Source organism: Pelodiscus sinensis, chromosome 25, assembly GCF_052426305.1.
Source record: "Pelodiscus sinensis isolate ZL-2025 chromosome 25, ASM5242630v1, whole genome shotgun sequence".
Classification (NCBI taxonomy): Eukaryota; Metazoa; Chordata; order Testudines; family Trionychidae; genus Pelodiscus; species Pelodiscus sinensis.
This window is the reverse complement of record NC_143076.1, coordinates 15,882,860-15,904,916: the sequence shown is the minus strand read 5'-3', so window position 1 is coordinate 15,904,916 and position 22,057 is coordinate 15,882,860. Positions and strand designations below refer to the sequence as shown.

At 59.9% G+C, this 22,057-nt stretch overlaps 1 protein-coding gene across 4 annotated transcripts; it reads right to left on the bottom strand.

Annotated features, from left to right (window-relative positions):
* Positions 1-184: 184 nt before the first annotated feature.
* On the bottom strand, positions 185-21,164 carry NLRX1 (NLR family member X1). Of its 4 annotated transcripts, XM_075909751.2 has the most exons (10): positions 20,938-21,164; positions 19,156-19,377; positions 18,292-18,424; positions 15,032-15,107; positions 9,400-9,497; positions 8,205-8,821; positions 6,058-7,481; positions 4,531-4,617; positions 2,749-3,000; positions 185-1,786 (listed from the first exon to the last, which is right to left on the bottom strand). In XM_075909751.2, the coding sequence occupies exons 3-10, from the start codon at positions 18,404-18,406 to the stop codon at positions 1,468-1,470; spliced, it is 2,988 nt and encodes a 995-aa protein (XP_075765866.2). In that variant the 5' UTR covers positions 18,407-18,424; positions 19,156-19,377; positions 20,938-21,164; the 3' UTR covers positions 185-1,467. The 4 variants fall into 4 exon arrangements, with proteins under 4 accessions (XP_075765866.2, XP_075765868.2, XP_006111262.4 ...); XM_075909753.2 differs by lacking the exon at positions 15,032-15,107; XM_006111200.4 differs by lacking the exon at positions 19,156-19,377.
* Between the last annotated feature and the right edge of the window lie 893 nt (positions 21,165-22,057).

Below are 22,057 nucleotides of genomic sequence, written 5' to 3'. Positions count from 1 at the left end.
CCTCCCTCGACTGCATCCCACCCCATGGCACATCCCACCCCCTGCTGTCCTCAAAAAGCCCCCCACCCCGCCCGTCCTGACGTCACAGTAGGGGTGGGAGCAGGTAGCGCTCCCCACATGAGCGGGGGGAGATGCAGCATGGGCTCCAGCCCCCAGCACCTTTGGGAAGGCCACGACCCCGCAGGAACAGATCAGCGTGGGAACCGCTCGTGTTGGTGGAAACAAAGTGGTTTAATTTCATGGCTACACACAACAGTGTCCAATACCGTGAGCAACCTCCAGAGCTGCTCCCCCCGTCAGGCCTCACGTGGCCCTGTCCGCAGCCCAGAGCGAGGGTGCAAAATACACACACACACACCGACTCAACTAGGTGTAAGCCCCCCACCGCCAACACACACACACACACACACACACACACAGACACACACACACACACGCACCTCCTCCCCGCAGCACTTCCATCTGCTTTCCCTCCTTGTCCGCTGCCTTCGCCTGCTTCATCACCCTCCCAGACTCCCTGCTCCCGCACCCCACGGTCTCGGATTTTGCCACCCCAACTCGCAGGAGGAGCTCCCAGGGCCCGATTCCCCTGCGCCATCAGTGTCAAATGCTCCCTGATCAGAATGGGCGCGCTCGGAAGCCCCCGAGCCTCGAGGAAATGACACCGTATGGTCTAGGAGCCTCATGCCCTTGGCTGCTCACTGGCTCTCAGCCCTTTGGTGCCCTGCCTCCATACAAACCTGCCCCGTGCTCGGCCTGACCGGCGACCCTGCCATTCTCAGCCCTAGAGAGTTCAGACTGCAGCCCCCTAAGCCTTGCAACCAGCATGGCTCGCTGGGGGCAGAGCCAGGGACCCCCAGCTGTGCCAACGGCTGCTTGCTGTCTGGGAACAGCAGGGCGGCTCCCTGCCAGAGGCACGGGGCAGCTCGTGGCGATGCTGCTTCGCGGCAGTTCTACCTGGGCACGGCGGAGACCGCACGCGAGAGGGCAGGACGCAGAGCCTCGGGGCGCTCCAGGAAGAGGGGCCAGGAACTGCTTGGGAAGCAGCCCAGTGAATCCTAGCACGGGGCGTGTCCCGGAGATCCGTGCAGGCGGGATCCAAGCGAGAGCGCCATGGGGCCGTCTGAAGCCGGGGCCAGTGCTGTGCAAGCTTCCCCCTCGCCCTCCCAGCAGCCGCTCTGACCACATACCTCCAGAGGCAGCCTGCTTTTTTTCCAGGCCTCAGTCAGCTGTCCTGGCCCTGTGGCTTCTCCTGATTAGACCCCCCCCCCCCGACTCTGTAGAGCCGCAAGTAACCATCTGCTCCCCGCAGAGAGTCCCCAACGTCTTCTCCCCAGTGTTCCCAGCCACCCAAGCAAACGCTGCTGTGGGGGAAATGGTTCGGAGTGACCCCCTCCAGCACTCCTCTACCCCTATACCCGCCCCTCCTGCTGGGACGCGAGGCCCCCGGGAGAGGCGAGGGGGGCGCTAGTGGGTCCCCTGCTGGATTTTAACCAGCATCTTCTTGACTTGGCTCTCCACCCGCAGGAACTTGGCTTTCTTCCAGGGGTTGCCGGTCTGCCGGCGGCTGCACTCCAGGTCCTGCAGCAGCCGGGCGAGGTGCTGCTGGACCCGCTCGCGGTCCCAGATGGGCAGGTTCTTCTGCACCACGCTCAGGATGAGGGCCCAGTCGTCGGAGACGTCGGTGCCCGCCGTGAGGAACACCAGCACCTGGACACCGTCGCGGTCCCTGCGCAGCGCATGCAGGGCCTGCTTGCCCTCCTCGCTGATGTCGTTGAAATACAGGCTGGGGAAGAGAGGAGCTGGGTTGGGCGGGATTTATCAGACCAATGAGAGATGAGCATGGGGGGCAGTGGCCAATGAAATGAAAGCACAGGAGCAGCCCCAAAGGGCAGTAGCCAATGAGTGCAGGCTTAGAGAGAAGCAGCAGCCAATGGGAGATGTGTGGATGAACAGTAGCCAATGAGGGACAAAGTCTCCAGCAGCCACGTGGAGGGAGTGGCCAATGGGAGATAAGCATGGGATTGGACGGGGGCAAGGCAGTGACCAATGAGGGATACGCACTCATGCAGCCTATGCTTTGCTTTCGTGGCAGTAACCCGTCGGAGAAGCAGAGCTCAGGGGGTCGTGACCAATGAGAGACAAGGACTCTAGCAGCCAGCAGGGGCAAGCTCAGGAGGAGCCACGGACAAGGGGGCGTAGCCGGCACTAAGAGACACGTGCTGAAATCTGAACCTTTGAGATGTGGGACTCTCTGGGACGGCAGGGCCATGGGATGCTGATGGACCAGAGAGCCCTGGCGGCCGGGAGCGGGAGGCTGGCGGTGAGCCTGGCGGCCGGGAGTCCCAGGCGGGGCTAGGCAGCCACAGCCAGGCCGGTAACGGGGGGCCAGTAGACAGAAGCCCTGCCAGACAGGGAGCAGAGCCGGTGGCCAGGGCTGGCAGCCAGAGTGGGCCAACAGCCCAGAGGAGAACCCAGGAGCAGGGGCCAGTGGCCAGCTGAGGAGCACTGATCTCCCCTGGTCCAGCAGGTGCCAGACCAGGGAGGTCCAGCCTGTAGATCAGCCACAAGCCCCTATGGCAGCGGAGCCAGGTATCACGGGCTGGGAGCCAGGTATCACGGGCTGGGAGTACCACCAAGGAGGAAAGCTGGTGCCTATAAAGCTGGCTCCCTGGTCTGGGGTCATGGGCGGGCCAGGGAGGGCACCGATAAGGCTGGGTGGGGACAGGAAGAGGCGTGGGCACTCACTGCACTTCCTTCAACGTCGCATGCCTCTTGGCCACCTCCGCCAGCGCCAGGGCGGCCTCGTCCGTCACCGAATTGTAGCCCACGTTGAGCTCCTTGAGGTGCTGGTTTTGGGCCAGATGCCGAGTGATCACCTCCACGCCCTGGTTCCCCAGGGAGGTGTGCAGCAGGGACAGGTGCGTCAGGGAGCGATTGCCTGCAATGGCCTCAGCCAAGTATTTGGCTCCCTGCTCAGTCACGGGGTTGTCCGAGAGCCTGAAAACAACACAGGAAGGTGACAGTGGGAAAGGGGGTAGTCAGGAGATGGGGCTGCCCCTCCAGCAGGGACTAGCTAGCGGGGTGCTCACTACAGCCTGACTACTGCAGGGTGTAAGGAGACACAGCTCTGGGGGGAGAATAGTTTAAGGGGAGCATCTGAGCCCAGAACTGGTGGGAAATGCTTCCCCCACCCCGCACACACTACAGATAATTTCAGCATTTTGAAAAGAAAAAAAATTCTGTATAAATTTTCATAGGGATTTTTATTCGGGGCAGAAATTTGATGACCTAAGCATTTCAATTTGGAAACACTGCTGCAGTGCCTCCTGGGTGTTGTAGTTCCACTGTCTCATGCTTCCATTCTCCACTATAAGCTGGGCTCCCCAGTTGGACTACCTCTCCCATGACGATGTACAGTTTCCCCTTTTGGGGGAGGGAGGCTGTTCTTCATGGTAGTCCCTGGCCATGGTGCACCCTGGGAAATGTAGTTCAGTTGGGGAGCCTGGCACATAGAAGAGAACGTGGTCCTGAAGCAAATGAACTACAACTGCCATAAGGCAGCTCGGCAACATGTCGAAATTGGGCTATTTTGGGGATTGGAGAGCTGGCGGTTTAATTAAAAAACAGATCACTATCATTTTCCATGGAAAGTAGACACTTCTTGCAAACTACTTCATCTAGCTGAAAGCTCAATTTTCTGTTGAAAGACAGATTTGATGGAAAAAATTGCAGCTAGTCCTGTTCCATTTACGACAGCCCTGGCAGGGGCACGATACCAGTTCCTTTCTGTGCTCCTACTTCAGAGAAAACTTTCCCCTTATACACCTTCCTCACCTTTGTATACATTTCCCTCACATTCCTCCCCCCACCCTCATGGAACGGACACCACCCTTCCCTCAGCAACACGGGAAAGAGGCATGAGTGTGCTGCAGGCCCTACACAGTCAGCTCCCCTCGCCCTGAAACAACGCTAGAGAATCCCACAGGCAGAGCAGGGCTGCCGGGATAGGAGGGGCCAGGGTGCGGCACAGTGAGAGACACGGAAATATGGGCTGCAAGGCAGAAAAGCGATGGAGCACACCAGATATACTGCCTCCACGACCAAGTGCCCAGAAACCCATCTTGATCCATGCCCCTTTGGCGGAGCTATGTCTGCACTGGGTCGGACACCTCTGCCAGCCCTTTAAAGGATCCTTGACAGGCCTTGGGCACCAGCAGCAGCGTCAGCTGCCCTGAACGGACCGTAAAGCCTGCTTAATAAGAGCCAAAGTAACAACCAGCGCACTCTGCCCCCAGCCTTTCCTCTCAGCCATTTGCTTACCCTCTACTACCTCCCCGCCCCAGGCTCTGGCCATAGTAATGGTGGGGCCTGATTCGGAGCTTGAACCGCTGACCATGAGATCCAACACACCCCCAGGCCAGGCCAGTGAACACTAAGGAAGTGACCTCACCATCAGGGAGGTCAGAGAGTCCAGCTTTGGTGGGGCGGGAGCGGGGGACGGGCGCTGGGTTTCCAGAGCACACTCACCGCAGGGTGCTCACCACACACTTGTCATGCAGGAGCAGGTCCCGGATCTCCTTGCAGGCTTCAGGGCCTAGGCTGTTGAGCTGCAAACTGAGACAAAGCAAGAGGTCAGCAGCGGCACCGGCCAAGGCTCCCCATACCTGCCGCTGCTGTACCAGTACCACGCTCGGGCCCTCGAGGGTGGAATGGAGGTTACTGCTGGATGCAGAGGAGATGTATCTATACCTATTGCAGTGTGACTCACACCCACCCACCGGTCCCCACACACACCTCCGCCAGCCTGCCAGACACTGCAGGACTAGGAAGTGAGAACCAAAAGGGATGAGGTCTCTCCTGAGGCAACCCAATGGGAGAAGCCACCTGATCTTGTGGTCAAAAAGCACAGAACTGGGAACCTGAACTGGGGTTTCGTCCCAGCACTGCTACAGGGAAGCCCTGGACAAGTCATTTCCCCATCTACGTTAATAACACTGACCTCCCTCCTTAACCAATTAATGTCCATGAAGCCCGGGAAAGATGCTATGTAACTGCTCAGTATTACTGCTGCCAGGCCTGGTCAATCATAGAGGACTTCCATCCCTCTGCTTGGAAAATTACACACAATTACCTCCCATACAGGGAGAAAATGCTCCCCAGTCTCATGCAACGACCAGAAGTTGAACAGTGCCAGCCAGAAGACTAAAAGCCATGAGCTCTCAGGCAGAATCCCAGAGCTGCATGGATGCTCTTGCTATGAATGTGGGTGGATATTGGAGGAGAGAGAGAGAAAAAAAAAATCTACCCTACAATTCCCTCCCAGACTGTCCTTGTATTGATTTTGCTCTGGCCTAAGGAATAGGACAGTTTTTCAGATCTACAGTATTCTCTTTCCTGACTGAAGCTTGCCACCTTCTGGTAGAACAGGAGATTGCAATACCAGGCATATTTAAAAAGCAGACCAGGACAAAACAGGAGCAAAGTTGTTGGAAAAAAATTATAAGTATCTCCAGCACCTACAGTTTTCAGACACACAATTTTTTCTACCATTGCAAGACATTTGTTTAAAGGGCTACTTTATCAAAAAAAGTTGAGAAACACTGGTGTAGGACATCCACAAATTGGGGGCACCCTTGGGTCTTAATGTCCTCCCACCCACCTCTTCCTCTCCCTGGCTCTGCTTCCTCCAGAGAGAGGAAGTTAATTGAGAAGCTCTGGCAGGCTTTCACTATCAGCAGAACATTGAGCCTGCAAAAGAGCCAATCAAGTGATAACGAAGCCGTTTAACAGTGCCAGGTAGATACGGTCGGTTTCTGAATTTACTTTCCACAGGACCTTCGTTTAAAATTTGCTTTAAACGTATTTCATTGGTGTGTTGCAGAAGATTATAAAATCCCCTCATTCCCTCTCCCTCAGCAGCCGTCGGGCACAGGGGCACCGATATATTTAATAGAATTTATGGGGACCTATGCAGTACTAAGGACGGCCCTGGTAAGGCCTCCCCTGATCTACATGGATGACCCAGACCCCAGGCACATAGAAGGAGGCACTCACTGGAGCGTCCGGCACCGTAACAGGACAGGGAAAAGAATCCTCAGGCTGTTGAGGTCGAGGTGGCACGAGGCCAGATTCAGCTCCTCTACCTCATGGCTGGTGGTGCCCATGACGGAGGCCAGGATGGAGCATTTGAGCGGGGTCATCTTGACGGAGGAGAGGTTGATGGCCTTGAGGGAGCGGATGGCTTCGGCCGTGAAGCGATCATTCTGGAACTCATGCAGGAAGACGAAGTAGTCCATCAGCTCCGATGAGGGCAGCCATTTATGGCTGTTCCTGATCACGGTCTTCTTCATGGCGTTGGCGATCTCAAAGGCCGCCAGGTTCTGGATGGAGCAGCCCAGCTGCTCCAGGATGGCCCGGTTGCGGCGTGACAGGAGCCCTCCCATGAAGATGGGGAAGAGCTCAAAGACTTCGTCATCCGGGGCCTCGTCAGGGTGGCTCAAGGGGCCCTCCATCCCCAAGATGCTGGAGTTGATCTGGTCTAGCACGTCGTCATTGAAGGAGTCCTCCTCCTTGAACATCTCCACGGCTACAGTGTGGGCAATGGTGTCGCGGTCCTTGCCACTGAGCCGGCTGAAGAAGCGAGGGAAGATCTTGAGGAGGCTGAAGAGCAGAGGCAAGATGCGCAGGGGCAGGATTTTGGAGACGACGCTTAGCACCAGTGCTACGTCCTCGCCTACCTTGCTGATGACCTCGGACACCTCCTTCCCCACCCGCTGCGCCAGGGTCTTCTTCTCGCCCAACACCACGTAGAGGGCCGCCAGGTACTCCTGCATGGCAGGGATGGTGAAGACGAAGGTGTGCTCCTTGCCCGGCTGGACGCAGGGCGTGAGGAAGAAGCGGAAGACATCGCTGCGGAAGATATTGAGGAGGTTGAGCTCACCTTCGGTCCTCATCTCCACTTCGAAGCACTTCCGCAGGTCTTCCTCAGAGAAGCAGGTCTGGCGGGACATCACCCCCGCGTGGGCCAGCTTGCCCACCGTCTTGGCCACGTATTTCATCATGGAGATGTTGGTGGGGTCGGTGCTGTCCAGGACCTCTCCGCTGAAGTTGAGCCGCAGGAAGCTGGTGTAGATGCCTGTCAGGGTCTGCGGTGGAGGCACCGACTTGGTGAAGTAGAGGAAGTTCAGGGTGGTGCAGACCAGCCAGCAGTAAGAGGGCAGGAAGCAAGCCGCCGCGATCTGGTTGTGGCGCTCCAGGTTCCTTGAGAGCATCTCCACCAGGTTGTCCTGCTCGGCCGAGTTGCTCTCGGCATGGCCGCTGTTCCCGCTGCTGTCGCACCCGGGTTGGCTCAGGCGCATCTGGAAGTACAGCTTCTGGAGGTTGGTGTCGGAGAAGCCACAGACCTCGGCGTAGCGGCCCACGTACTTGCTGGGGATGTGGCCCACGGCGGAGGGACGCGTGGTGACGACGATGCTGGCCTGCAATCAGAGCAGAGAGGCACAGAGCGGAGATCTAAGGCAGTCGCCCTCGCTGTGTCAAACCATCATTGGCCTGACCCAGCGCGCAGAGAAAACCCCACACTGGCAGCCGAGTTCTTCGGGCCAGGCCCTGCCTACGCAATGAAACAGATCGAGGGGGATTGGTGAGGCCAGGATGGGAGTCAGGTGACGTTGACCTCAAATCGTACGTGCCACAGCCCGCACTGATGGCTCAACCGGTAAGAGCCACCGACACTAGCATGGGACACATGGTGTCACCTGAGCTGTGCCATCAATTCATTCGCCTCGCCCCTCCTCCAGCGCCAATTCCCCCAGGCCTTCTGGATTTTCCACTTTCCATTTCGGCCGTCTGGTCTTTGGCATGTGGCACATCACAAACGAAACCCCAGGTCCCAGGCCCAATGTTACGCTGATAACTGCAGGTTGTCGATGAAATCACCCTCCCAACTGGCATAGATTGGTCTCCTTCCCAGCCTGTGCAGAGAGGCCAAGGCCTAAATTTGTCATGGCAACCCCTGCCAGGAGGGCCATGGGGGTGCGTGTGTCATTCCAGCACATGGGTGTGGGGAAGCTTTCCCCCAGGGGCTGCCCTTGTACCAGCCTGTCAGGCCTCGCCAAGCAAGGGGATTTGGGTAGTGGATCCCCGTTTCTACCCGCAGTCCCCCCGTGGGCCCACAGCTCCAGACGGGGAGGGACACTGACCTCTGGCAGCATGTATTTCCTCAGCAGGTTGACCACTATGGCGGAGGGAGGCACGGGCTCATGGGGGTCACAGCACAGCTCCGTGCCGGCCAGCCGGAAGTCCAAATTGAGCCGCTCCAAGCCGGTGAGGACGACGAGCACCCTGAGGTTGGTGGAGCCCAGCAGCGGCACCACGTCCTTGAGGTGCAGGTACTTTTTGGTGATGAGGCGCTGCAGCGAGACGGGCGCGTGGCTCTGGGACAGGTCCTCGCAGGAGAAGGGGAGGACCAGCTCAAAGCGGGGCAGGCGCCCGTGGCACCAGTCCACCACCATCTTCTTGATGAGGGTGCTCTTCCCCGTGCCCACCATGCCGTAGAGCACCACGTTCTTCACCCGCTGCCCGCAGGCGTCCGCGTCGAAGAGGTTCTGGAGGCCGATGGTCCGGCTGCAGGGGGACTGGAGCTGGTTCACGATGGTCAGCTCGGGCGAGGGCTTCAGGATCTCCTCCAGGGAGCTCTCCCGAATGACCGGGTCCACGTGGACGGTGTCCAGCGAGAAAGACGGGCCGAACTGCCTCTCCTCACTGGGCTGGTGGCTGAACCAGTCTGACAGGCTCTTCCGGTGCTTCTGGATGGCATCTGGGGCAGGGGAAGAAGAGGGATGCTCACAAATGGGGGAGTGCGGGGTGGAGGAAGGTTGTCTCGTGTTTCAAAATGGCCAAGCTGCTCCGGTACCCGCAGCACTAGAGTCCCTCAGGGCAGTGCCAGCCACTGGCTACTTCAAACTTTATCAGAGCCCAAGAGCCCCCGATTGCCCCTTCACCCCTGTATCGCGGCAGCGTTCCTGCGCTGTGCTTTCCCCCCGGTGCCCCCGTGCTCACGCTGCCCGTGCCCCCTCCCCAGCCCAGCCTGTCCTGCCAAGAAGGTGCCTTTAGTACAAAGGGAGCAATTCCCCCCCCAACACACTACAAAGGGTTTGGGGGTGAGGGTGACCCGCTTTGTTTCACACAAAGAGGCACCGAATGAGGAGCCAACGGGCCCCCGGGCCCCGCAGTGAGTCAGTGACAGAACGGAAGAGTCCTGACTCAGTTTCCCTTTTCTAACTACCACACCTCAGTGGCTGCCTCCCATCCTGCTCTCCTGACTGCAAGCCCTGTGCACCCACACTGCCCCTTCACGATGGGGTCCCACCCCACGATGGGAGCACAGGGCCTTACCCAAAGAAGCCACGTTCCTCAGGGCCATCTGGCCATGCCGGGTGGAGCCCGGCTGAGATGCCTTCTCCTGGAATCCTCCTTGGTAGCGAGCAAAACTCCTGCAAAGCAGCGGGCAGGGAATCGGTGAGAGCGCGAAGCCCAGCGTGGGGCAGCTGAGTCTGCCTCTACGGCCCAGAGCTGGGGAGGTAATGGCAGGTAGGGTGGCCAATTGACCGAAGCGATTCTGGGAGATTTCCCGCCCCAACATGACATAATGACTATCCTATTAAAATCTCCCAGACGCTTTCAACAGTCACCGGGAGATCCATGTCAATTCTGGGAGACTCCAGGCCAGCTGCAGCCTTAGTGAACCTGGACCTCCCAGCCATAACTGGCTCGCCAGCCAACCCCTCAGCCCTATGGGGCACTAAGCATGTTAAATAACGATTAATTTACTAGTCGAGTAGATGATGGAATTTCCATTGACTACTCGCCTGGCACTTCCGCATTCCTCCTGGGCTCCATGCAGTGCTGCCCCTTTGAAATGCCATGCAGAGCTGGGATCGGCTGGGAGCTCCCCAGCTGACTCCAGGTTCCATGGAAATGCCGTAGGGAGCCCCGGGTCTGCTAGGGAGTCCCCAGCTGACCCCGGGCTCCATGCAGAGCTGCTGCTTTGAAACGTCCCCTTTCCCCCGCCCCTTTGCAGCCTCTATCAGATAGAGGCAGCAAGGGGTAGAAGTGACTAGTCGACTCGACTATCCGATAAGTCGACTAGTCCTTCACATCCTTAGGGGGAACCCCTTCCCTGCTTGTAACACAACGCTTCCGAAAGGTGGGGAGGAGCCTCTTTCAGGAAGCAGAGGGGAAAGCATGATGGCGGCCGGGCCCATGTCAGCGGCAGGGGCATGAAGGGAAATGGGGAATCGGAGGACAACAAACCAGGACCTGCTCCTACAGCGGAGAGAGAATCACCCTTCCCCTCCCCCTTCGGAAAGCTGAGCTGCACAACATGCCCACTGGCTCCTCACACCCGTCTGGCCCCGAGCCTCCCCGGCCCCTGTCTCAGGCCTGCCATGGAGGGACCCACTGAGTCTGCATTCAGGCCTCGACCTGTCCGCCGCGCCAGGGAACAAGGGGGCTGTGAGCACCCGGGGCTGTTTATTCTGTAGACACTAGTCCACTGGGAACCTGGCTGAGGCCTAACGTATTTCACAAGAAGCCTCCTCCTGCCCTGCAAGGAGCATGGGACACTTTGAAGTGCCACGGGCTCCTCTCAGGGCCGGGGGGGGGGGGGGGGGGGTAGAGTGGAGAAGGCTTTGGGAGCTCTCCAGGTCCTGATTGGCCTTGGGGGAGGGGGAGGAGCAGGGCCTCCGCGGGCTGGATCCACCCACTTGGTAGGCCAGATCTGGCCTACAGAGGCCCTTTTACCTACCCCTGGTAAAGAGCAAGGATGGGCAATCATTAGCTGTAGAGCAAAGGGGAGGGCACACCAAGATTTTGGCAAGTGGCCAAGGGCTGCACTTTTCTCTGGAGTGGTTTGGGGTCTGGGGGCAGAAGGCAGCCGGGGACAGGGCACTGGAAGGGGTGTGGGGTCTGGGGGCGGAAGGGAGCCGGGGACAGGGCACAGGAAGGGGTGTGGGGTCTGGGGGCAGAAGGGAGCCGGGGACAGGGCACAGGAAGGGGTGTGGGGTCTGGGGGCAGAAGGCAGCCGGGGACAGGGCACAGGAAGGGGTGTGGGGTCTGGGGGCAGAAGGCAGCCGGGGATAGGGCACAGGAAGGGGTGTGGGGTCTGGGGGCAGAAGGGAGCCGGGGACAGGGCACAGGAAGGGGTGTGGGGTCTGGGGGCAGAAGGCAGCCGGGGACAGGGCACAGGAAGGGGTGTGGGGTCTGGGGGCAGAAGGCAGCCGGGGATAGGGCACAGGAAGGGGTGTGGGGTCTGGGGGCGGAAGGGAGCCGGGGACAGGGCACAGGAAGGGGTGTGGGGTCTGGGGGCAGAAGGGAGCCGGGGATAGGGCACAGGAAGGGGTGTGGGGTCTGGGGGCAGAAGGGAGCCGGGGACAGGGCACAGGAAGGGGTGTGGGGTCTGGGGGCAGAAGGGAGCCGGGGATAGGGCACAGGAAGGGGTGTGGGGTCTGGGGGCAGAAGGGAGCCGGGGACAGGGCACAGGAAGGGGTGTGGGGTCTGGGGGCGGAAGGGAGCCGGGGACAGGGCACAGGAAGGGGTGTGGGGTCTGGGGGCAGAAGGGAGCCGGGGACAGGGCACAGGAAGGGGTGTGGGGTCTGGGGGCAGAAGGGAGCCGGGGATAGGGCACAGGAAGGGGTGTGGGGTCTGGGGGCAGAAGGGAGCCGGGGACAGGGCACAGGAAGGGGTGTGGGGTCTGGGGGCAGAAGGCAGCCGGGGACAGGGCACAGGAAGGGGTGTGGGGTCTGGGGGCAGAAGGCAGCCGGGGATAGGGCACAGGAAGGGGTGTGGGGTCTGGGGGCGGAAGGGAGCCGGGGACAGGGCACAGGAAGGGGTGTGGGGTCTGGGGGCAGAAGGGAGCCGGGGATAGGGCACAGGAAGGGGTGTGGGGTCTGGGGGCAGAAGGGAGCCGGGGACAGGGCACAGGAAGGGGTGTGGGGTCTGGGGGCAGAAGGGAGCCGGGGATAGGGCACAGGAAGGGGTGTGGGGTCTGGGGGCAGAAGGGAGCCGGGGACAGGGCACAGGAAGGGGTGTGGGGTCTGGGGGCGGAAGGGAGCCGGGGACAGGGCACAGGAAGGGGTGTGGGGTCTGGGGGCAGAAGGGAGCCGGGGACAGGGCACAGGAAGGGGTGTGGGGTCTGGGGGCGGAAGGGAGCCGGGGATAGGGCACAGGAAGGGGTGTGGGGTCTGGGGGCAGAAGGCAGCCGGGGACAGGGCACAGGAAGGGGTGTGGGGTCTGGGGGCAGAAGGCAGCCGGGGATAGGGCACAGGAAGGGGTGTGGGGTCTGGGGGCAGAAGGCAGCCGGGGACAGGGCACAGGAAGGGGTGTGGGGTCTGGGGGCAGAAGGCAGCCGGGGATAGGGCACAGGAAGGGGTGTGGGGTCTGGGGGCAGAAGGGAGCCGGGGACAGGGCACAGGAAGGGGTGTGGGGTTTGGGGGCAGAAGGCAGCCGGGGACAGGGCACAGGAAGGGGTGTGGGGTCTGGGGGCAGAAGGCAGCCGGGGACAGGGCACAGGAAGGGGTGTGGGGTCTGGGGGCAGAAGGCAGCCGGGGATAGGGCACAGGAAGGGGTGTGGGGTCTGGGGGCAGAAGGGAGCCGGGGACAGGGCACAGGAAGGGGTGTGGGGTCTGGGGGCAGAAGGGAGCCGGGGACAGGGCACAGGAAGGGGTGTGGGGTCTGGGGGCAGAAGGCAGCCGGGGACAGGGCACAGGAAGGGGTGTGGGGTCTGGGGGCGGAAGGGAGCCGGGGACAGGGCACAGGAAGGGGTGTGGGGTCTGGGGGCAGAAGGGAGCCGGGGATAGGGCACAGGAAGGGGTGTGGGGTCTGGGGGCAGAAGGGAGCCGGGGACAGGGCACAGGAAGGGGTGTGGGGTCTGGGGGCGGAAGGGAGCCGGGGACAGGGCACAGGAAGGGGTGTGGGGTCTGGGGGCAGAAGGGAGCCGGGGACAGGGCACAGGAAGGGGTGTGGGGTCTGGGGGCAGAAGGGAGCCGGGGACAGGGCACAGGAAGGGGTGTGGGGTCTGGGGGCAGAAGGGAGCTGGGGACAGGGCACAGGAAGGGGTGTGGGGTCTGGGGGCAGAAGGGAGCCGGGGACAGGGCACAGGAAGGGGTGTGGGGTCTGGGGGCAGAAGGGAGCCGGGGACAGGGCACAGGAAGGGGTGTGGGGTCTGGGGGCAGAAGGGAGCCGGGGACAGGGCACAGGAAGGGGTGTGGGGTCTGGGGGCAGAAGGCAGCCGGGGACAGGGCACAGGAAGGGGTGTGGGGTCTGAGAGGGAGTGTTGCTGAAGGAGGGGGTGTGACCTGGGGTAGGGGGATTGGACTCCGACCTGGCGGAAAGGTGTCGAAGGGGGTGCAGGGTCTGGGAGGGAGTTGCAAACTGGGATGGGGGGTGCAGAGGGTTTGGAGGCTGAAGTGGCAGGGAGTTGGGGTGTCAGAGGCAGGCTCTGGTGGGGAGGCGCTTACGTTGGTGGCTCCTAGCCAGCAGCCAAGTGGGACCCTCAGGCCGGCTCCCTGCCTGCCCCAGGTGCTAAGTGACTGGCTGTTCCATGGGGCTCTTTGCCAGTCATAGGAGCTGAGAGGGTTGCTGGAGACGGGAGCAGTAGTGCAAAGTTCCCCCACCCCCGCCCCGTGCACAGTGCAGAAAGCACATGGAGCAGCCAGCCCCTCTGAGCATCATGGCACTGCTCCGTGCCCGAGGGTCCCAGCAAGGCGGGCCAGATTAAAAGTCTTGGCAGGCAAATTTGGCCCTCAGGCCCTGTCTTGCCCAACACTGTTATAATGAACAGAACTGGGTAGTTACTCAGTGATTCATCCTGTTCTCGGAAGGCCAGAAGCAGGAAGTGGAGGTTTAGGGACACAGGAACATGGGGTTGCATCCCTCACAATCTTGCCTAACAGCCACCGATCAACCTCCCTTCCACGAACGTCTCTCATTCTTTTCTGAGCCCATTTCTACTTTGGACCTTCACAACATCCCCCAGCAAGGAGTTCCACAGGCTGACTGCACCTGGCGTGAGGGCGTCCTGCCTTCTGTTTGTTTTAAACCTGCTGCCGATTCATTTCACTGCGTAACTCTAGCTTGGGTTGTTGGGAAGTAGGATGGAATAGTGTAGTCGATTAAGCAAAAGCTTATTGGTAAATGCTATCGACAAAACGCATTTCTCCCCCCCTCAAGCACACTTTGTAGCAGGCTGGCCAGCAGCCCAGCTCAGTCCCAGGACCTACCCCCTCTGTATTTAAAGTGTATTAGGAGCCAGGCAGGCAGGCAGTCCAGCTCAGTTCTGGCTCATGCCAGGTCCAGGAGCTCAGATCTCCCCCAGACAGGGGCTGCTATCAGACTGAACTGCTGCCTCTGATACAGCAGGGTGAAGCAACAGGCAGCTGGTCCACAAGGGGAGCTGGTTTTTAGATTTGCTCCCTGCACCGACCAGCTTCCGCCTGGCTCCCCATGCTGCTGCCTCAGATACAGATGCAGCAGTGCGGAGTGGCAAGGGGGTCCTCGAGAGTGGGGCTGGAATGCACTGGCTGGTGGCCCCGCCCCCAGGGCCAATAGAATAGCCGAGTAACCAATAAGAATTCATGAGGTTACTCAACTATTCCATTAACCGATATTTAACATCCCACGTCCTTGCACATTTTCTTCACACCCATCATGATTTCAGAGGCCGCTCTCATCCCCCTCCCCACTTGCTTGTTTCTTTTCTAAGCTCAGCAGCTCTGCACACAGACGCTGGGGCGGGTTTGAATGGCTGGCTTAGAGCTGTCTGACTCCACAAACTAACCCCAGCCTCTCAGCAGCTACTCCCAAGGAAAGATCAGTAAGAGCCACGCTGAAAGGGCGTCGGTAGCCACTCACAAGCCCTGCCTCCTGGCTAGGATCTCCAATAACTCACCTCCCCCCTGACAATTAGACCATTATGTGGGGAGCTGCCTTAGCTGCCCACCCCACGCACTGCCCCAGCTGTGTGCCCTACCTGAGGGGGGAGGCTTTGGTGCACGGCCTGCCCGTGGTGTGAAGGATCCTCCCAAGCATGGAGCTGCTCCCAGCACCTGGCGGGAAGGAAGGCAGGTGGCCAGAGAGAGCAGGAGTAAGAGATGCAGGCGGGTGCCCATCCCCTGTCATTCCATCCCCGTCCCCCCCACACAGGGGAGCAGCTTCCCCCTCAGCACCCAGCCTCCTCTGCACCCTGAGAAGATGAAGGATGGAGCCCCGCTCCGGCAGCGGCCCAGGCCCACACAGCCAGGCTGTTCTGCCCACCTTCCCCTCGCATTCTGATGGGGTTCGGGATCCAGGGGGCTGGACCGGCCCGCCCTCCGTGCACTGTGCACCCGCGTGAGGCCAGGGTGCGACAGCAGCATGTCACGCCCCAAGGAGGCACCTGTTTGTAGCCACAGGCTCACGTTCGGCGCATAGGCTTAGGCGAAGGGAGCTCCGCCATTCAAATCCCGTCTTTGCCACGGCCTTCCACCGTGGCCCTGGCATTCCCCCTGCCTGTGCCTCCCAGTGGGGGACCCCCCCCCCCATAAGAACGGCCAGAGCGGGCCACACCAAAGGTCCGTCTCGCTGACAGTGGCCAATGCCAGGTGCCCCAGAGGGAAGGAACAGAACAGGGAATCAAGCGACCGCCCCCCCATCCATGCCCAACTTCTGGCAAACAGGAAGGGCCCTCCGGATGCCATCTAGTCCAGTCCTCTGCATTAGGGCAGAACCAGATCAACTTAGACCATCCCAGCAGCCATGTTCCTGCTAATCTTGTCCATGCATGTGCAGAATAATTGTGTTATGCGCACCGAGGCTTCTGCGGATGTGCACCACCAATAGAAACCCAAATCTAGCCGTGGGCACTCTGCTAATCCACTGGGTGACATCGGAATCTCTCCTGGGTGGCCGCAGAAGCTCACAGCTTACAGGGAACCCTGCCCAGCAGGTCTCTGTCCAACCGGCACTTAAAAACCTTCGATGGGGACTCCACAGCCTCCCTAGGAATCCTACACCAGGAGACTCAACTGTCCTTAGTGGGAGAAAACGTTTTTCCTAATACCGAACCTGGATCTCCCTTGTTGAAAACTCTGCCGATTGTTTGTCCTACCCTGGACAAGGAGAGCAACTTATTACCCTCCTCTTGATAACATCCTTTTACATACTGGCAGACTTTTCAGGACCCTCCCCTTCCCCCCACCAGCCTCCTCTTGACTCAGCATGCCCAAGACTTCCTCAGGGGTCAGGTCTTCCAAACTTTTATCACTGCTGTTGCTCTAAGCTCTTTGCGAGCGCGTGGCCCCCAGAACTGGCCACGGTGCCCCAGCTGGGGCCTCACGAGCACCAAGAGTAACGGGGCAGTGACCGCCGGTGTCCTATATATACCACTCCTGCTAATCCAGGATGCGGTACTCTGCTGATGGGAAACACCCTGGGCCTGCTTCAGGGCAGACCCCAATGGCTCTAGAGGTGGATGCGGGAAATCAACATCTGTGAGAAGCAGGCTCTTTACAAGTGCTAAGTTATGAGCAAGCATAGAGCGCGCCCCATCCCATGAGCCCGGGAATTCTTCCCGCGCAGCAGCACAACCTTATCTGTAAACAATATCCCAGGGAATTCCTCCCCCCCCTTCCCCGTCCCGAGATCTCTGCCTCCTGGTGCCAGGCCCAGAGCAAGAACACATGGGAATCTCCCTCCCACCCAATCCCCCCTTATTCACTCAGAACAGGACTTTTTGCTTATCGCCCTGATGTTTAGCCTTTCTCTAGCACTATTCCTCTGTGGACCTCAAAGCACTTCACCAAGGAGGTCTGTTTCTTTCACTCCAGATAGCTAGGGCCTTACACATTGGCAATCCATTTTGGTCAATTTCGCAACCACAGGATTTTAAAAATGGTCAATTTCATTATTTCCGCCATTTAAATCTGAACTGTCAGGGTGTGGTAACTGTAGTGGTCCTGTCCCAAAAAGGAGTTGGAGGGAGGACTCGCAAGGTTATTGTGCGTGGGGGAGATGGACTGCAGAACTTCTACCTTGCTGCTAGCAGTGGCGCTGCCTTCAGAGCCATGAAGTGGGCAAGCAGCAGCTGCTGGCTGGTAGCCCAGCTCAGAGCTCCGCCCACAAGCAGCAGCACAGAAGAAAGGCATAGTATGGTATTGCCACCCTGACTTCTGCGCTGCTTCTGGCAGGGTGCTGCCTTCAGGGCTGAGCCACTGTCCTCTAGCTGCCCAGCACAGAAGTAAGAAACCTGCCCCACTGAAATAACCTTTTGAGTCCCTGCAACTGCCTTTTGGGTCAGGACCCCCAGTTTGAGAAATACTGGTCTCCCCTGTGAAATCTGTACAGTACAGGGTAAAAGCACACAAAGAGACCAGACTTCACAGGGGGAGACCAGATTTCATGGTCTGTGGTGCATTTTTCATGACCATGAATTTAGTAGGGCCCTACAGAGATGGAGAAACCGAGGCACAAAGTAGCAAAGTGACTTGCCCATGCTCACCCAGTGAGTCAGTGGCTCAGCAGGGAAGAGACCCCAGCAGGTCTGTCTCCCAGCCCCCTACACTGTGCTCCCTCTGAGTAAGCTAGGAGGGAACACTTAGCACAATCACCAGCATCAATGCAATTCAAAGTGACATAACGAGGCCGGCAAGTCTCCTCTGATAACGCAGCACAGATGGGCTGCCCTGTGAGCTGGGCCCAGCCAGAACCAAGGTCATCCCGAGCCCCAAGAACCCAGCACCCTCCCTCATGCCCACAGGACTTTTGTCTTTACACAATTTCATCCGTGGAGAATTCACACACAGGATGTGGCTCTGACTTGCCACGGTCACTAGGGGAGTCGGGGCAGCCCCAGGAGTGGAACTGGGGTCCCAGCCAATCTTCCCTTTAATTGTTTTTCCAGACAGGTGCAGAATAAATTTTGTTATGTGCACCAGGTGTTACCCAGCAGGAGAAATGCACGCTACCAGCTGTGAGAGTTCAGCCAATCAGCGGGTTGGCACCTGAATCTTTCCTGGGAAGCCGCCCACACACTCAGCTTACAGGGAACAATGATCCCAGCCCCTTGCTATATTCTTGAGACCCTCCCACCTTCTCAGAGCCAGGCATCCTGACTCCCCTGTCCCTCTCATTAGGCCCTGCGGCCCCGAGAGGTAGACTCCAGGGATTCCATCTGCTGCAGTAATGCGGAGCAGTGAATTTTACCCCAGCGGGAGTAGGCTCCGGGGAGCGCCGGATAAGAGGCCTCTCGCTTACCTGGTGAAGAGCTGGGGGGCAGCAGCACCCGCATAATCTCTCGGCGTCTCAGCTTGGGTCCCTGGATCCTGCTCCAGCCGCTCCCAGCCTGGGGCAGGCATCTTGGGCACTGCATGGCAGGGGCCTGCTTCAGCTGGAACGCAGACAGAGATGGCTCGGGGAAGTGGACCACTCAGTGGATCAGAGAGGGAACCTCTGAGTGGCAAGGGCCCGGTGAGCAAACCCCAGCCTGCCCCAGAGCACTGCTGAGGGCGGAGCACCCAGCATCCTCTTGCAAAAGCTGAAATCCAAAGCTCGCTCCATGCACCCTTCCTCCTGCCGGGCCGGCTGGGCTCATCCCAACCAACAGAGAGCGTAGCGGGCTAGGATCAGAGCAGCCGCTCAGTCCAGCGCCGTGGACGGGTGAGACGGGAGACCCTTCCCACCGCTGCAGCGATCAGCGGGTGCCCTGCAGCATGGCTGCCCTTCCAGGGCCGGAGTCTCCTCTCCCACCACTTGAAATGGATTCACGTGAGGACGGGGTGAGCCAGCGGGGACTCAAATCCACTGTACCAGGGGAGCCGTTTGCCAGCCGAGGCAGAGGAAGGGCTCACCCAAGCGTGGGGCTGCAGCTGTTGTCATTCAGTTAATTTACAGGAGGGGGGAGCAAGAGAGACAGGGGAGCTGGTGAAGGAGCAGTGCCCCCCCCCCTACAAAATCATGAGTCAGCCCCACAGATCTTCCTACTTATTTAGCAGTGACATTGAAGTCAGGTGATTCCAAGAAGGGAGGGGAGGGGAGAATTTGAGCATCAGTGAGACCTGGGGAGAGTTAGCAGCTCTAAGCATGAGACAGACCCGTTCTTACGCCCTCCCCTCCAGATACCTGAGCGGGGAGACACCTTGGCCTGGCTGTGCCAGTCGCAGGAAGGCCAGGCCGGTGACTCCTCTAGCAGGTGGATCCCAGGTGTCCCACTGCCTGGCTGCCCTCCCTGGCATGGGGAGGAGACTGTCTGTGGCTGCACGTCTCTCTCCAGTGCTGCAGCGCCATTAGCCGCCGGCACAGAGCCCTCTGCGCTGGGCCTGGCAGCCTGCGCCGGCTGCTGTGCTGGAGAAACGAGACACGGGCTCAGGGCAAGCGGTCGCCTCCTCCCCTTAAAGCAGCAGGGGGGAGACGCTGCAGCTGTCGAGCTGGGGCCTGGCCTGGCCGAGAGCCGCACTCGGGAGCACCCTGCGCTGGAGATTCGGGGCCCAAAGCAATCGGGAGAGCGGGCGCGGGGCCCGGATCCTGCCCCCTATTGAATGCCACCGGTGCTTATTGCAAGGGGCACTGGAGCAAGAGCCCCATTTAAAGCGGAACCAGCCCAGGCAGCTGCTGAACCCATGATCGCCGGGAGCAGCCGGAACAGAAGGACGTTTGTGTCCTGGGCACACATGGCTCATCCTCTCTCCCCCCGACAGGCCCCAGGCTAGGCGCCAGGCCAGGGCCGCAGCAGGTTGTGGGCACTGCCCCTCCCGATGCGGGTCAGGGCTGGGAGGGGGGTGCCAGCCCCTGTCCTCCAGCTGCGCTGCCAGGCTCAGGGACTCCTGGCCAGTGGGAGCTGTTGCACGTGGGTTTGGTGGTGCAGGGCTTGTGGCTGGGGGCATTCGGTGGAAGGAGGGCACTGAAGGGTTAATAGGTGACATGCTAGGAGGGAGTCTTTCCCTCCCCAGCCGGCCATTGCCTGGCTGGGACCCCCACAAAGCAAGCTGCTGGGAGGGTGACGCTGCCTCCCGCCGGCTCTGCTGTGTGTGTCGGGCGCCCGTTCCCACCCCAAACAGTCACCGAGCTCAGAAAGCTCCCACGCTAGGGACCTACCCGGGCTCCCTGTTCTCCCGCGCTGCCCCCCTGAGCAGGGCCAGGGCTGTCACTCACCTACCCCTTCTGGGTGCTTTTCACCCACCCCAGCGCCCTTTCTGCAGAGTCTGTCTCCACAGCCCCACTTCTACTGCTGGGGAAACCGAGGCACAGAGCAGGCCTGTAACAGCGCTGAACTACAACCCAGAAGAGCCCAAGTCCCTCGTGGCAACCCCTGGCCAGGAGCAAGGCTGAGACGTAAACCCAGGAGTCCTGGCTCAGTCACACTGCTCCATGCCCACCACCCCCTGGTTAGAGGCACATTTCGCTCTCCCTGGGGCTCCGTCCTGCTGCTCGGTGGCTCCATCGAATCCGAAAGGCAGGATGCGGCGGGTCCCGGCTGTTCTATTTCTATCAACAGCAGGGCAGGGGTGCTGCTCTGGGACAAGGGGGTTTCCTTCTCCAGAAAAGGACACATTTGGGGGGGACCTAACCTGGATCACAGTGTCCCAGGGCCACCGCTTCAGGGACTTTTTCCTGCAGTCTCAGCCCAGGGCAGCCCCGCGAGGAACAGCACCGAGGTTGCTGGGATCCCCACAGACCAGCGCCAGCGCCTCGGAGACCTAAGCCGGCCTCCTGCTCGCCCAGTCCCTGCCACCACAGCTGTGGCTTCCGATAAACACCAGCGCCTCGCTCAGAGCCCAGCCCAGCAGGGAAAGCCGGAGAGGCAGGAAACCAGGGCTCTGTGCAGGCAGCTGGGGGAGCAAGACCCAGGGCAGGTCAGAGAGGGGGGCGTGAAGAAAGAAGGGACTCGGGAAGGTAATAAGTTACCTAGCGTGGGATATCGCAGCCGGCTGCTTGTTAGTCCGACAGCCTTTGATCCATTTGGAATTGCTCCTCCCCACCCGGGCCTGTGGGTGTATCTCCACCGTCCAGGCAGCTGCTACAGCTTGCCCCGTGTGCTCTAGAGCGTCCTTCCCCTTCCTTTCTGCGCCCTTAGCTCGCTCGCTCTCTCTCTCTCCGCGAGCGTCTCTCTTCTGCTTCCTTGTAACTGTAACTTCCTGCAACGCTGGCCCATCCCACTGCTCTTCCAGCTGCGGCAGCTGCCAAAAATAAGCCGGCTGGTGAAACCACGGAGGAGGGAGGGAGGCAGGGGAGCAAGAGACAGCTGCTCCATTACCCTGCAAAAGTTATTCCCAGACTCGCAGGCCCGGAGCCTCAAAGTCAGTGGAAATCTATGGATGGGAGCAGGCGCTGGGCAGCGTTGGCAGCGCTCCTGCGCTGGGTGCACTGCGGGTTAACGACACATCACACAATCATAGGATGCCGTTCGGTACGAAGCCCAGGGTCTGTGCTAGGCAGCAGCTCCAGGCCTGGTGCAAGTCTGGGCGAGGCCCTCCTGCTATTTCCCCATGGTGCTCATCAGTACAGCTGCAGCACCTGGGGGAAGGGGGGGGGGGAACACTGGCCTCCAGAAATCTAAACAGGCAAGGTTCCTGCTCCCTCGAGCTGGGGAATTAAGATGTTAACACAAAGAGCCATGAAGACCCGCAGTGGTGGATATGGGGGGGAGGTGTTCCCCCTAGTTTTTCCATTCATGTGTGGAATAATTTTTTTCATGTGCACCGAGTCTTAGCAACACCTGCTGCCAGCTGTGGGCGCTCTGCTAATCAGCTGGGCGGCATTTCAATCAGTCCTGGGAGGCCATCCAAGCACTCAGCTTACAGGAAACTCTGGGGGGGGCGAGCAGGACAGGGGGAAGGAAACGTGGCTCCTTGGCCCACGGTGTTTTCCCTGTGTTTGGAAAGAGCAGGGAGTCGTGTCTGATGCAGGGACCGTCTTTTTGTCGTGTCTGTCTGGAGCCAAGCACAGGAGGGTCCTGATCCCTGCCTATGGCTACTAGATGCTCAGATAACATGTCACACACAGTAATGATCGCAGCTCTATGGGG

Coding starts and splice junctions, on each gene's coding strand:
- NLRX1 (XM_075909751.2), bottom strand. CDS start 18,406: ATGCAGTGCCCAAGATGCCTGCCCCAGGCTGGGAGCGGCTGGAGCAGG. Junction 15,108..18,291: donor GCCCCCCAGCTCTTCACCAG/GTAAGCGAGAGG, acceptor CCTTCCCGCCAG/GTGCTGGGAGCAGCTCCATG. Junction 4,618..6,057: donor TTACGGTGCCGGACGCTCCA/GTGAGTGCCTCC, acceptor GCTTTGTCTCAG/TTTGCAGCTCAACAGCCTAG.